Consider the following 15,034-nt stretch of genomic DNA (forward strand, 5'->3'; position numbering starts at 1 on the left):
AAGTAAATGAGAGGTTAACAATTTGATTTCACTTATAACTGCAAGTCACATGACCTTTAATTGACATGGGATCTTTATTTTTTCCCCTTAAAAAAGATATGGGATCTTTTTTGTTAATTAATTATTTTTTTCTATTTTATCTTGTTCATTCAAATGAAATTTTAAAAAATAAATGTAGTTACTAAAAAAATTCGCAACAAATGAGTAGCATGAAATAATTAGTTTTGATGCCGAAAATGACAACTTTCATCGATTCAATGCTATTCACTTATTATGAAACATTTTGATTTGGTTGCATTTTTTTTTTCAGGTCAAATTAAAAAGTTTTATAACAATATAGTCAATATTAAAAAGGAGCTAATACAACAAAACAAGATTATTATGCATGATGAAATTCACTCACATTTAGTTTTATTGTGGTTAATTATTTTTTGGTTATCTCCAGAAAGAATTTGAATTTTAGATCGAAATGACAAAAATGACCTTGGATCTTGATATCCTATTCCCCGGGTCGCTCAAAAGCGGGTCAAGTGGTCCCTTTGGATGCAACCTTTACTCCTTGGACGTTACCTAATCATGGTGTTATTCTCCACGCTTAACGTCATTCTCCACAACGGCTACTAGTGCCAGTCTAATTTATCCCTATAAAAATATCTTTTTAAGATAAACATATAATAATATATCTACACATTTTTTTATTTTAAAAAATATATCATCCTTTTGCATATAAAATATAGGGAAAATGACAATAAAATACCACTTCAATTCCAAAAGGACAAATAAGGGACCTGAATAAGCAAAATGACAAATAGGGCACTGGGTATCAATTTGGAATTCATATTTTCGGCGAAAAGACTGAAATGCCCTTATCAGTGAGGTAAAATGAAGTGAAACTGAAATGAAAATAAAGATGGAGCAGAGCACCGGTTGAGCTGATTTAATAAAGAAGGAAAGAGAAACGCTGGAAGAACACATCAGAGCTGAAAAGAGGTGAGTTTAAGTCGGTAGTCTTTGGAAATGGTATAATCTTACTCCTCCGCATCATAATTTTTTTGGGATTGCTGATTTAATAGATTTTGGTTATGGGCGAGAGGTTTTGTAGCAAGAGAGAGAGTAAACATGTCGCATTAACTGATGGTGGGGTTTGGGTAGTTCCTTTTTGTGTCTGCTTTATGGCGCAATGGTGGGGACGGGTGTGCTGGAGATGAGGTTTTATACTTTATATTGACTATTTCGAATGACGTAGCGGAAATCAAGAAAGGTGGCAAGCAATTACGTAGGCGTGAAGTTTGCGTTGAAGTGGTGAACGTTGTTAAAATCAATAATGGAGTTGTGAAACCCTATAATAAAGTTGCGAATAGAAGAAAAGTTTCTCTCTTTGTGTGTGTTTTGGGTGTCACGTACGTTGATGGAAACTAATTGGCGGAGAAGTTAATTTTTTTATATTTAATGTTGTTTGCTGCAGGTTAGCAAGTGGTGATGTCTTGTAACATTGTATCAACATCTTCAAAAAGACTTGCTTGTTATTTTCACGTAGATGGGAAGTTTGTGGAAAAGGACAATGGCGAAGTTAAATACTGTGGTGGGACTGTCAGAGTAAGAGTAATAAATGAGGGTACAAAACTTGAAGATTTGAGGGCAATGATAGGCGAATGGTTCAGCATGGATTGTCATGGCTGTGATATTAAATACACTTTGAGTTTTGACGAGAGGGTATTGGTAGATCTTATAGATGATGGTGAAGTTGATAATCTATTTGAATATAATGACCGTAATGCACATATTTATATAGCACATAAAGGTAATGACAATGTGGAGGAAGGAATGGGTTATCCAGAAATGTAAGTGAGAAATTTTTTTTTGGTGGTTATGAAAGTTGATAATTGTTGTAATGTTGTAGTAAATCTCTTAACAACAGTGGTAATTATAAATGCAGGATCTCAAGAATGGAAGGACTGTCAGAACAGAGTGATGAGCCTACGTTGGAGGGAAATGCTTTGGAAAGTACAAGTTCTGGAGGCAGTGAAAGACCTAATGTAAGCCTACCATACGGAGTAGTGAGTGCACCTACACCTTTGCCGGAGATGAATTCTTTGAAATGGAAGGAATTGTTGTTAGGACGGAACCAAACTTTTGCAAATGCAGAAGATTTCAAGAAGAAAGTACATAAGTTCAGTATTGCAAACAAGTTTGAGTACAAGTATGTGAAAAATTGTAGGGGAAAAATGTATGTGAAATGTAGTGTTGAAGGTTGTCCGTGGAGGATAAGTGCAAGAGTGGGGAGAAAGAGTACTCCCTTTTTACGTGTGGCAACATTCATAAATGAGCATGTCCATAATGCACAAGACAATCTTTGTGTGGAACATTGTGGTTCAGCTAGCTTGACAGCATCAATCATCAGAGATGAGGTAAATGATCACATAGACAGGCGTCCAAATGATATAAGGAAGACTTTAGAAAGAGATTATGGTATGAAGTTGACATATAAACAAGCATACAGGGCAAAGCAAAAAGCTTTAGAGGACATACATGGCAGGCCTGACCAGTCTTATATGCTTATTCCGTGGATATGTGAACGGTTGAAGGAAACAGATAACAAAACCGTGGCCAAATGGGTGGCTAATACTAATAACACATTTGAGCGTGCATTCATAGCATATGGGTGTTGTATAGAAGGCTTTATAGCTGGTGCTAGACATGTACTGTACATTGATGGATGTCATTTAAGTGGACCGTATAAGGGGACGTTACTGTCGGCGTCTGCTTATGATGCTGACAACGAATTGTTACCTTTTGCGATTGCTGTTGTAAAGGGAGAGACACTTGAGGATTGGACATGGTTCTTATATATGATTAAGGAGATAGTTGGCTCGATGGAATTGACAATTGTGTCAGATCGACACAATGCAATAATAGGCGCCGTGCAAGCAATATTTGGTGGTGAGAGGCATGCATACTGTTACAGACATGTTAAGGAAAACTTCAGTGCACAAATGATTAAATTAAATAGAGGAAAGAGGAAGACTAGTGGGAAAGCAAGGGAGGAGGGACTGCAATACCTGGATGCCATTGCATATGCAAGGCTTGACACCGAGTTTGATGGTGCAATGGATAACATGAGAAAGTTCAATCCACAATTATTTGAGTGGCTTCTTAATCATGGTGATGTTGAAAGGTGGGCCTTAAGTAAATTCCCATTTAAACGGTGGGATAACATCACAACAAACCTTGCTGAGTCATTCAATGCTTGGATGTTGAAAGAGAGACGATATAATGTTGCCCAACTTATACATGAGCATCGTGAGAAAGTGGCAAAGAAGATGTATGCAGCAAGCATAGCAATGAGTAATTGGAAAAATAGTGTAGGCCCAAACATAGATGCAAAGTTGGTGGACAATGTTGCTAGATCAGCATGCATGCTGAGTGTACCTTATGGAGGAGGTAGGGTGTGTGTCCATACAGCAAAAGGAGCTGTACATGTTGATCTTGGTCTAGGCGAATGCACCTGTGCAGCTTGGCAAATGTCAGGCATTCCATGTCCCCATGCCTGTGCAGCGATTAAGGCTGTGAATTGCAATGTCTATGATTTTGTTGATGAATGCTACAAGATTACATCACAGCAAAAGATTTATGGCAGGAGTATGATTCCAGTGGCGACAGTAGACATGCCAAATCCTAACAATTACTGGGTGGAAAATATAGGAAGTCAAGTGTTCTTGGCACCGCCTTTGACTAATCGACCGCCAGGAAGGCCTAAAGTAAAAAGACGAGAGTCACAGTTCCAGAATAGGAAGATCTACCATTGTAGCACATGCAAACAAGTTGGGCACACAAGAAGAACGTGCAAGAATCCAAACCCAAGTTGAACTTAGATGTCAATAGATATGGTGATTTTTTGGTGTAAATAGTGTTGCGTGAATGGTAAATCCCATTGCACGTGTAGTGTAGTTAGTATGAAAGTTATGGTTCAATGTTTACCGTGCTGTACTTGAGGTGCAGACATTTGAATATATGTAATGCATCTGCTGTCATATTGCTGCTGGTTTTTGGTAAATACTGTTGGGTGAATGGTAAATCCCATTGCACGTGTAGTTAGTATGAAAGTTAATGGTTCAATCATGTCATAAATACTGTATCAGCTGTCATATTGCTACTGTTTTTTGATAAATAGTGTTGCGTGAATGGTAAATCCCATTGCACGTGTAGTGTAGTTAGTATGAAAGTTATGGTTCAATGTTTACCGTGCTGTACTTGAGGTGCAGTCATTTGAATATATGCAATGCATCTGCTGTCATATTGCTACTGGTTTTTGGTAAATACTGTTGCGTGAATGGTAAATCCCATTGCACGTGTAGTTAGTGTAGCTACTATGAAAGTAAACGGTTCATGTTTATCGTGATGTACTTGAGGTGCAGTGATTTGAATATATGTAACGTATCTGCTGTCATATTGCTGCATTGTATTGTTCATGGCAGAAAATCTGCCCAGCCCGGCAAGAAGGTGCAAAACCCAGTATAAAAGTAGTAAATACCATTGAAAGAGTTGTAAATCCCTCCGTATGTTTTGCAAAATTGACCTCCGACCTTTACCGTTTTGAGACCAAAGTTGCGCAGGCCAATTTTTTTGGGATGCAAAACCCACTGTAAAAGTTGTAAATCTCAGTTGAAGAGTTGTAAATCCCTCCGTGTGTTTTGCAAAATTCACGTCCGACCTTAACCCTTTTGAGACCAAAGTTGCGCAGGCCAATTTTTTTGGGATGCTAAACCCACTGTAAAAGTAGTAAATCTCAGTTGGAGAGTTGTAAATCCCTCCGTGTGTTTTGCAAAATTGACCTCCGACCTTTACCGTTTTGACACCAAAGTTGCGCAGGCCAATTTTTTTAAGGATGCAAAACCCACTGTAAAAGTAGTAAATCTCAGTTGGAGAGTTGTAAATCCCTCCGTGTGTTTTGCAAAATTGACCTCCGACCTTGACCGTTTTGAGACCAAAGTTGCGCAGGCCAATTTTTTTGGGATGCAAAACCCACTGTAAAAGTTGTAAATCTCAGTTGAAGAGTTGTAAATCCCTCCGTGTGTTTTGCAAAATTCACGTCCGACCTTAACCCTTTTGAGACCAAAGTTGCGCAGGCCAATTTTTTTGGGATGCTAAACCCACTGTAAAAGTAGTAAATCTCAGTTGGAGAGTTGTAAATCCCTCCGTGTGTTTTGCAAAATTGACCTCCGACCTTTACCGTTTTGACACCAAAGTTGCGCAGGCCAATTTTTTTAAGGATGCAAAACCCACTGTAAAAGTAGTAAATCTCAGTTGGAGAGTTGTAAATCCCTCCGTGTGTTTTGCAAAATTGACCTCCGACCTTGACCGTTTTGAGACCAAAGTTGCGCAGGCCAATTTTTTTGGGATGCAAAACCCACTGTAAAAGTTGTAAATCTCAGTTGAAGAGTTGTAAATCCCTCCGTGTGTTTTGCAAAATTCACGTCCGACCTTAACCCTTTTGAGACCAAAGTTGCGCAGGCCAATTTTTTTGGGATGCTAAACCCACTGTAAAAGTAGTAAATCTCAGTTTGAGAGTTGTAAATCCCTCCGTGTGTTTTGCAAAATTGACCTCCGACCTTTACCGTTTTGACACCAAAGTTGCGCAGGCCAATTTTTTTAAGGATGCAAAACCCACTGTAAAAGTAGTAAATCTCAGTTGGAGAGTTGTAAATCCCTCCGTGTGTTTTGCAAAATTGACCTCCGACCTTAACCGTTTTGACACCAAAGTTGCGCAGGCCAATTTTTTTAGGGATGCAAAACCCACTGTAAAAGTTGTAAATCTCAGTTGGAGAGTTGTAAATCCCTCCGTGTGTTTTGCAAAATTCACCTCCGACTTTTACCGTTTTAGGACGAAGTAGCACAGCCCAGTAAATTCGCTTCTGCAGTTGTAATCTCGTCACATGTGTTGTAACAAATTGGGAAAATGGTTTAACATTACTTGAAAATGAGTTGCCTTTACAATCCCTGAAAACAGTTTGCAAATTCCCTTACATACATGACATTAACTAACACATCACTAAACTTAGACAGCGTCATTTACTGCCGTGATGCACGCTGCTTTTTCCTCGGTGTGGGTTCTGGGGATGACAGCAAGTTTAGTGCTTCTTCACGTCTTGAATTGAGCTCATGATTAACAAGCCACCACATTAGGTTTCGTCGGAAATCAGCAACATGTTCTTGACCATAGTCAAGCGTCACACCGGGCTCCCATTTGCTCAACCATATTAAAACATGAACGCCACAGTCTCGCCTGCACATGGCAACAATGTCCATGAGTGAAACACGAAGTAGCATTCATACATTATTACATCAACAACTAATACCACTCACAGATTGTTCTGTTGAGGAACAGGGGCCCAAATAATGTCACTCATCTGCTTCTTTCCAATGGTATTGGGCTTTACTATCTCAATCATGTCATAAAATCGATCCCTCTGCACAACACATACTTGCATTTGTAAATAATTTGGTAAACAAAGAGCATGCTACACAAGAACAGTAACAATAGTCTTACACATCCGGTCACCACAGTCATCATATCATCATCAGCTGCACCTTTCTTCTTACTCTTCTTAGCAGGGAAACTTGGCTTCATTGAGTCCAGCACATAGAAATTCATTGTCTTAGGCTCAAGCACAAGACAAAACCAGTGAGCACCAACAAGTGTAGGTCCAAATATCAAGTCACAGTCTCCTATGTTGTAACCGACATATTCAGGCAGCAACTGCTTTTCTCGTTTTCTAGCATCCCACCGAGATGGGTTCGCAGCTAGTATTGCCTGCAGCATCAAATGATTAGTCATGTAGCAGTAATTATTTTGTATTAATCTTAGTAACCTTACCATAAAGTCAGCATCAAATATGTGTCGCTTGACTTCTCCTTCACTCTTCATATCAGCCAGTAAAGTCTTGCACACAACTGACATAAGCTGTTTGCAAGTAAATTTTAGTTTTTTGCACAGGTATACATGAGCATCAAATATAAATTTATAGTACTCAGCCGAAGATCACAATACTAACTTACCCGGTTACCTATTCTCTCAATTCCTCCAAGTGTCCTTAGCTGATCTCGAGTGATATCCTCATCAGATATTTGAACTAAAGTCCTAAAAATGTGTTCCCAGTATCATTATGTGTGTAGTTAATTAGTAAACAACCGATAAGTAATATCATTCACAGTCATGCGAATAGTAACTTACACGTCACCATCCTGCCTTGAACACATGCGGGATATCATGTTAAAAAACTTTTCCTTTTCCTCCATATTCCTCTTCTTCCTCTTCACAGGCATTGTCAAAATCCATGGAGAATTTATGGCCGACTTCACCTCCCTCTGTGATCTCCTGGGCTGTGCATTCTTGTCCATGGGGGAAACATCAGGGGAATCCATATCTCCTGCTTGTATTCCTTCTTCCTCAACATCAACCATGTCAGCCTCGTCCGAGTCATCTCCATGATGAGGTATGTGTCCTGAGTCCTGTCCATCATCATCATCTCCCTCATTTTCATCATCACCATCATCAGCTTCATCTTCTCCCTTATATTCAGCTCCAACTTCACTAGGGCCCTCATCTCCCACAGTACGATTTTCCTCCATCGTTATGTGCACCTTATGTAGCTCATCCTCTACTGCACTAACAAGTCTCTTGTAGCTTAAATCAATTACAGCCATCAACTTTCGATGTAAGCTTTGCAACTCCTGCATCACATCATTAAAAAAAGGTCAAACACTTTATCTTTTTAATGCACATTGAAATTACGAAGCAAATAAACACACCGGGTGTAAGTCAGCGACACTTCTCCTTCTTCTCTCCTCATCTCCAACCCTAACTTTCGAGCCCTTCTGCTTATACAATAGGCCTCTGTTGCTCTGCCTTTCCTTCTTTGTCATCTCCTTTATCCTCTCATCAGTCCAGAATTGAATAGCACTTATTGACCCATCTCTAACAGATTTAGATAATGGGAAGCGCTCAGCAAGATATAACTGCAACATCAAATTATTAATTTTATCATCACTCCATTCAAACATAGAACAAAAAACAATGGTAGTAAATACATACCAATAAGAGGTAGATGCATCCTCCGACGTTGCAACTCCCTTCATCATTGTCTTCCCCTACGTTTCTATACACTTCAACATAATCTTCCATCTCTTTCCACAAGTTGTTCACAATGTATGTGGCCCAATCAAATTGGTGAAATTCATGCATAGTACAACACATCACCCTCACTAGCTTGTCACTGACTGTTGTTTGTGAGGTAGGAGCTAGAAAACTCCCAAGTGTGTACAGCATGAACAAGAACTCGAAATTCTCCTCATTCTCCCCAGATTTAATGTCTTTGAGTATCTTGGTAAAAGAGACTTTACCATATTCATTCTTCAACCTCTTGTATGTTTCATCATCATCATCCACATCCGTTCTTACCTTTTCCCCTGTGTGGGGTACCTCCAACAACTCCGCAACATCTTGTGCATCAATTTCCTTGATCTTCCCCCTTATTGTAAATTGATGAGTAGGCGGATCATATGCTCGAAGAATGCGTACTATGAGGTCACGAGGGAGTCTCTCACATCCCATGTCAAGCAAACTTGCAAATCCCAAACTTTGTACCTTGGCTTTCAATCTGTCATTGCTATTTATAAATTCCACCAATGACTTGTACTGCCGGACTGAGCAACGAGTGCTAAAAGCAACTTTTTTCATCCGCTTCTTCTTCGTCCCTTGCTTCTTTGGTTTGTTCACTTTATCATTATACTTCTTCCTCTCCTCTGGTGGCAGCTCCCTCCATGCCTTTGCTCCCTCCCTAACTTCTTCTCTCCTATTCCTAAACTCTTTGCCCGCCTTAAATTCATGCAGAAACAGCATGTACCCACTCTTCACTTGTCCACTTCCCTCTCCTTGTCCTTCTACTTGTACTTGTAACTCCATTTTCCCTGCTGCAATGACACCACTTGTTAGTCATTCATAGTACTATATTTCTTTCACAACAATGTCGTCAATTCCATCAACAAATGTGGTCAATTACACTAACAAATATAGTAAATTTTATTAACATATCATCAAAATACCATTGTCCACTCAATTAACAAGTGTAGTCAAGTCCACTAACAAATGTAGTAAATATCATTAACATATCACCTACAAAACCATTGCACAGTCAAATGACTTTGCATCACGACGATGTTGTTATTCCTGTAACAAATCTGGTCACTTTCATTGACTAATGTAGTAAATTCCACTAATAAATGTTGTAAATATCATTAACATATCACCTACAAAACTATTGCAGAGTCAAATGAATTTGCATCACGGCGATGTTGTCATTCCCATAACAAATCAGGTCACTTTCATTGAATGATGTAGTAAATTCCACTAATAAATGTAGTAAATCTCATTAACGTGACCTACAAAACCATTGCACAGTCAAACGAATTTGCATCTGCTCACTTTCATTGACTGATGTAGTAAATTCCACTAATAAATGTAGTAAATCTCATTAATGTGACCTACAAAACCATTGCACAGTCAAACGAATTTGCATCTGCTCACTTTCATTGACTGATGTAGTAAATTCCACTAATAAATGTAGTAAATCTCATTAACGTGACCTACAAAACCATTGCACAGTCAAACGAATTTGCATCTGCTCACTTTCATTGACTGATGTAGTAAATTCCACTAATAAATGTAGTAAATCTCATTAATGACCTACAAAACCATTGCACAGTCAAACGAATTTGCATCTGCTCACTTTCATTGACTGATGTAGTAAATTCCACTAATAAATGTAGTAAATCTCATTAACCTGACCTACAAAACCATTGCACAGTCAAACGAATTTGCATCTGCTCACTTTCATTGACTAATGTAGTAAATTCCACTAATAAGTGTAGTAAATCTCATTAACCTGACCTACAAAACCGTTGCACAGTCAATTGTATTTGCATCTGCTCACTTTCATTGACTAATGTAGTAAATTCCACTAATAAATCTAGTAAATCTCATTAACCTGACTTGCAAAACCATTGCACAGTCAAATGAATTTGCATCTAGTCACTTTCATTGACTGATGTAGTAAATTCCACTAATAAATCTAGTAAATCTCATTAACGTGACCTACAAAACCATTGCACAGTCAAACGAATTTGCATCTGCTCACTTTCATTGACTAATGTAGTAAATTACACTAATAAATGTAGTAAATCTCTTTAACATGACCTACAAAACCATTGCATAGTCAAATGAATTCGCATCACGACGTTGTTATTCCCCTAGCAAAACTGGTCACTTTCATTGACTAATGTAGTAAATTCCACTAATAAATGTAGTAAATTCCACTAATAAATGTAGTAAATCTCATTAACATGACCTACAAAACCATTGCACAGTTAAATGAATTTGCATCACCACAATGTTGTTATTCCCGTAACAAATCTGGTTACTTTCATTGACTGATGTAGTAAATTTCAGTAATATATCACCTCAATATCATTGTCCACTCAATTGAATTTGCATCACAAGCATGTTGTCATTCCCTTACCAAATCTATTATTTTCCATTGCCGAATGTAGTCAATTACTCTAATTAATGTTGTAAATTTCATTAACATATCACTTAACAAATGTAATCATTGCCAACACAAATTTAGTCCTTCTCAGACCAACAGTTGTTATTTCAAAACCAAACCCGCTAGTACTATTTACTACTTACCTCATCAAATTTACTACTCGGCTAATAGAATTACTGCTTGCTAAATTACTACAACAGGATAACCTTTGCAAATTTTACCCACGCAAGGACAAACTTTTCACCCTAAACCATTCAATGAAAATGAAAGTAACTTTGTCATTGCCGCGCATGCAGACCAAATTAGTGGAATTCTACTTCCTTAAAATCCCACCCTCTCCACATAGAAAGCTATACTCTTTTTAGAAAAGTCAAATAACACCGACAAAACTATCCTTTCCATTTTGTTCTTTTCCTTCAAATCAAAATAAACCAATCCCCACAACAAAAGCAATCCCCTGTTCCAATTAAAGGCCACCCAAAATGGATTAAACACTATCAATCACAATCATTTCCAAATATGTACACAACCAAACACATCAGCAATAACATGGAAACAACTTTTTTCGTCCTAGAGCAACTTCTATGGGAACAACAAAGACGGAACCACAAAGAGCATCACTGCATAATTACATTTTAAGCTTCGGGGACCCATCGAATGAACAACAATATTCAAGTTCCCTACCTGTTTAATTTCGAAAGCGACGGCGACAATGTGATTTCGGCGACCGCTTTTTCGTTACTAGAGGACCTTCGATTTGGTTTCGCCGAGTGGGGGCACTTTCTGTTTCGGTGGGTTGCTCTCGTCGGGTCGGCGGGTTGCTTTCGTCGACTGGGTGAGGTAGTTCTAGTTCCTGTTTCACTTAGTGGGGGTTGCTTTCGCTGAGTGGAAGCAGTTCCTCTTTCGTCGAGTGGGGTGTTGTTTTCGCCGAGGAGTCGGTTTCCGCCTTTTCTCCATCTCCTCAAGTTTCAAACATCTTAAGGGCATTTCGGTCTTTTCGCCGAAAATATTAATTCCAGATTGGTTCCCAGTGACCTCCTTGTCATTTTGCTTATTCAGGTCCCTTATTTGTCCTTTTGGAATTGAAGTGGTATTTTATTGTCATTTTCCCTAAAATATATATATTGGACTTTTGTTGGAACGCCGGCCAACTCATAACGCATAACTGCCGAGTTGTTGGAGATTTTTTTGTATTTTTGACTGAACCAAGTGGCTGGAGGTTGAACATTTGGAACTTATAATTTGCAGAGATAATCATGGAAGTAACGTTGGGTTAAGATTTTACAACTGTGCAGATCTTTTAAATATTAACTAATGACTTGTTTGGTGGGTAACATGTTATGTGTGGTTGTTACATACTTTCATGTCTTTCATGAGCATTAGAATGAAGAGCACAAATGTCCTAATTAATTAGAAGCCTTTTCAAAGTGACAATCTAGTTTTCAAATCTGAGATGAAAATATATACAATGATCATTGAAATTTGGGAACATTTAAGAATGGTCTCTTGATCTTTGCTTATAATTTCTATGAAGACTATTATGAAATTAAAGCTGTTACTTATTTTTGACCAAAAAAAAAAAGCTGTTACTTATTAAACTCGTGTTGTTATTTCTTTTCTTCTTTTTTTTTTCCTGATTTCAAACTAACGGCATTTTGGTACTTTTGACATAAAACATAACCCCGGACTACTCCCTAAGAACTTTACAATGATTCATTTTGATGTTTTGAATTGATATTTGTATACTAACAGGAGTTGAGTTTAGAGGAAGAGACTAGTCCTTCATAAAATGGCGAATAAAGGTTCAAATTTTCGATGAAAGAACTGTCAATGTTTAGTACTTAATAGTGTCTCCAATAAGATTGTTTCCAATAAAATGATGTTTATGTGTATAAAATTTTTTCTACAATGCTCAAGCTTTACATTTTTTGCCTAGTAAAATGCTCGAGCTTTACATTTTAACCCTCCAAATTAGTTTCCAATATATATATAGGTAAGAAAGAGTCCAGGCTAATATTACTATCTCCAATCATTAAAACAAAAGCTAGTTAGAAATTCAATTTGGTCATAAATATATAATATTTAAATTCATTTTCTCTCTAATATTTATCCATTTCGTTCCAAGTGATTTCTATGGTAATTACACATGTCAAGAAATTTTTATTCAAGAGTAATTTCAATGTACATAATTAATATGAGTATTTTAAATAAAAAAATATTTATTTATTATAAACAAATAACTTAAATAATTGTTTAATATCTACAGGCTAATTATCTGGCTCTTATATTTATTTACAACTGGAGGTAGCAGTTTGCAGCTACTTTATTCTTTTTTTTCCTTTTTCGTTTTTACCAGAGTTTGCAGCTACTTTATTCGGTTGTTGCTTTAATGATCTGTGATTATTTTTTAAAAAAAATTTTAGTTGTAAGGGCGTTAATTGATCACAAAAAGCAGATGCATATGACAACACTGGAATACTCTGTTTAAGCAGGGCGTCCAAGTGAAACAAGCCTTTTAGCTGCAAGCATTTGACTGGTGTGTGAATCTAAGCCTTGTAATTGTCTAACATGTATTCAAGAGAATAAATTCTGGAATCAATACTGGCCATGTAGAATCAAGACCATGAAGGAGTGCCTCTCGTTTTCAACTTTATTAAAGTCTGATTAGTTTAAAAAAGAATTATATTGGTCCAATTAGTTAACATACAATTCATTGGTTTTGCATTTTTTTTAATAAAAAGTTTAAGTGAGTTGTGTTCCATAAACTCACACAAAACATGCGAGCAGATACTTATAAATCACTTATCAATGAGGTCTTCATGTAGACAATGAGCAACAAACTACTAACTTTGGTCTTAATTATAAGAGCTAGTTGACTAATTTGAAGAGATTAAGGAAACAAGTTAAGTTAGTTATGTGTAACATATAGGTATTGTTTTTTCTAAAATATCCTTATTAATCAAATGTATTGATTAGAACTACTAATATTAGAAGGACTACCTTAGGAAAAATAAATACATAAATATGAGAGACAAAATAGATTTGGGTCTTATATTTAGGACCAAAATAAAAGTCAAATGAGGTATTATATTAAGGACTGAAAATAGTATTTGTTTTGCAAACTTTAAATAGAGAATGCAAACACTTTGTTAGATTGGGAAGCCTTGAGATCCAGCTGGGGGAATAAAGAAAAAAGAACACACAGAGGCATGTTTCAAAGTAAAGGATGAGATGGAGCTTGCTTAGTACCTAGTTTTGATGAGCCAGTAGGTCTATATACTAAGCTGAAGATTTTATCAGGGGAGTGTTTGGATACCCTGAAAAGTGCTTCTCAAAAGCATTTTTTCACCAATTGAGATAAATTTTTTCACACATTTACCTCGTAGATCGTAAAATTACTTCTAAAACCATAGTTTGGTTTCCATCCAAACACTCCCAAAGTGTCATTTCAGTGGGAAGCTTTTTATGAGAGGTTCTTCATATTCATAATTCATGTCTCTCTCTCTGAAAATATACTCATCACACTTGCTTTTAAAAGTGGGGAAGAGCTGGACATCATTCGCTATTCGTCTACACAGAATGCAAAAGAGAGATAGGTATATATTCCCTTCAGGATTTCGACCTAACTCGATCTCTCTCTCTCTCAAAAGGAGAACGCCAAGTGTTAAACAAGACTGATACTTTTGCAATTTAAAAAAGCAAATTAATGTTTTGGTCCATGTATATATAACTCAATTGTAAACCTAGTCTTTAAATTTCGATTTAGTACAATTATAAGTTCTATGGTTTTAAGGGTTAAATTTTAATTATGCTCAGAAGTTTAATTACATGTATGCACTGTGAGTACTCAAAAGTTTTTATTGAATCAATATTGTCTCGAAAGTGTTAAAAAATAAATATTGTCCTTAGTTGTTAAAAATATTAGCAATCAATATTAATCTGTTAACGGTCAATATTATTTTTATCATTAGGACGATTTTGCACTTGTTTTAATATTTTCGGGATGATATTGATTTAACAAAAAATTCCGAATACTCATGACTTTTACGTAAAATTTTCAAGTAAAATTACATCTTAACCCTATTTTCACTTGGTCTTTGAATTTTACATCACTACAATTCAATTTTATAGTTGTAATCATTTAAAATTTTAGTTCTTACATAGTAAAATTATAGAAACTTATTTTATATAAATTAGAGTTCAAGTTATAACTAAGTCAAAATTATAATGACAAAGAGGATTACATTTCCCCTTAATAACCTATAATACAGATTCTTCAAATGACCTATATTCGTGTATTTATCATCATCAAGTGTCCCCTTCCGACAACATACAAGAAACATGGCTAAATGGGGCGTGGCCTAACATGAATATGAAATGCACTTGAAAGCAGGACTGTACATAGAGACCAAAAGCTCAAAAGTATCTTCCTA

The 15,034-nt window shown here is 36.7% G+C and overlaps 2 protein-coding genes across 2 annotated transcripts; one reads left to right on the forward strand and one right to left on the reverse strand.

Moving 5' to 3' along the window:
* The first annotated feature begins 1,479 nt into the window (after window positions 1–1,479).
* Window positions 1,480–3,866, forward strand: LOC114748392 (uncharacterized). The gene is made up of 2 exons (XM_028936772.1): window positions 1,480–1,841; window positions 1,937–3,866. Exons 1-2 carry the CDS (start codon window positions 1,480–1,482, stop codon window positions 3,864–3,866), a joined length of 2,292 nt encoding a protein of 763 aa, XP_028792605.1.
* A 2,203-nt stretch (window positions 3,867–6,069) lies between these two features.
* On the reverse strand, window positions 6,070–8,962 carry LOC114748393 (uncharacterized). The gene is made up of 8 exons (XM_028936773.1): window positions 8,093–8,962; window positions 7,810–8,016; window positions 7,232–7,731; window positions 7,057–7,138; window positions 6,875–6,961; window positions 6,548–6,811; window positions 6,364–6,467; window positions 6,070–6,283 (listed from the first exon to the last, which is right to left on the reverse strand). Exons 1-8 carry the CDS (start codon window positions 8,960–8,962, stop codon window positions 6,070–6,072), a joined length of 2,328 nt encoding a protein of 775 aa, XP_028792606.1.
* Window positions 8,963–15,034: the final 6,072 nt, after the last annotated feature.

This window comes from Neltuma alba, unplaced genomic scaffold, assembly GCF_004799145.2.
Source record: "Neltuma alba isolate B1F8T4 unplaced genomic scaffold, ASM479914v2 tig00005693_pilon, whole genome shotgun sequence".
Taxonomy (NCBI): Eukaryota; Viridiplantae; Streptophyta; class Magnoliopsida; order Fabales; family Fabaceae; genus Neltuma; species Neltuma alba.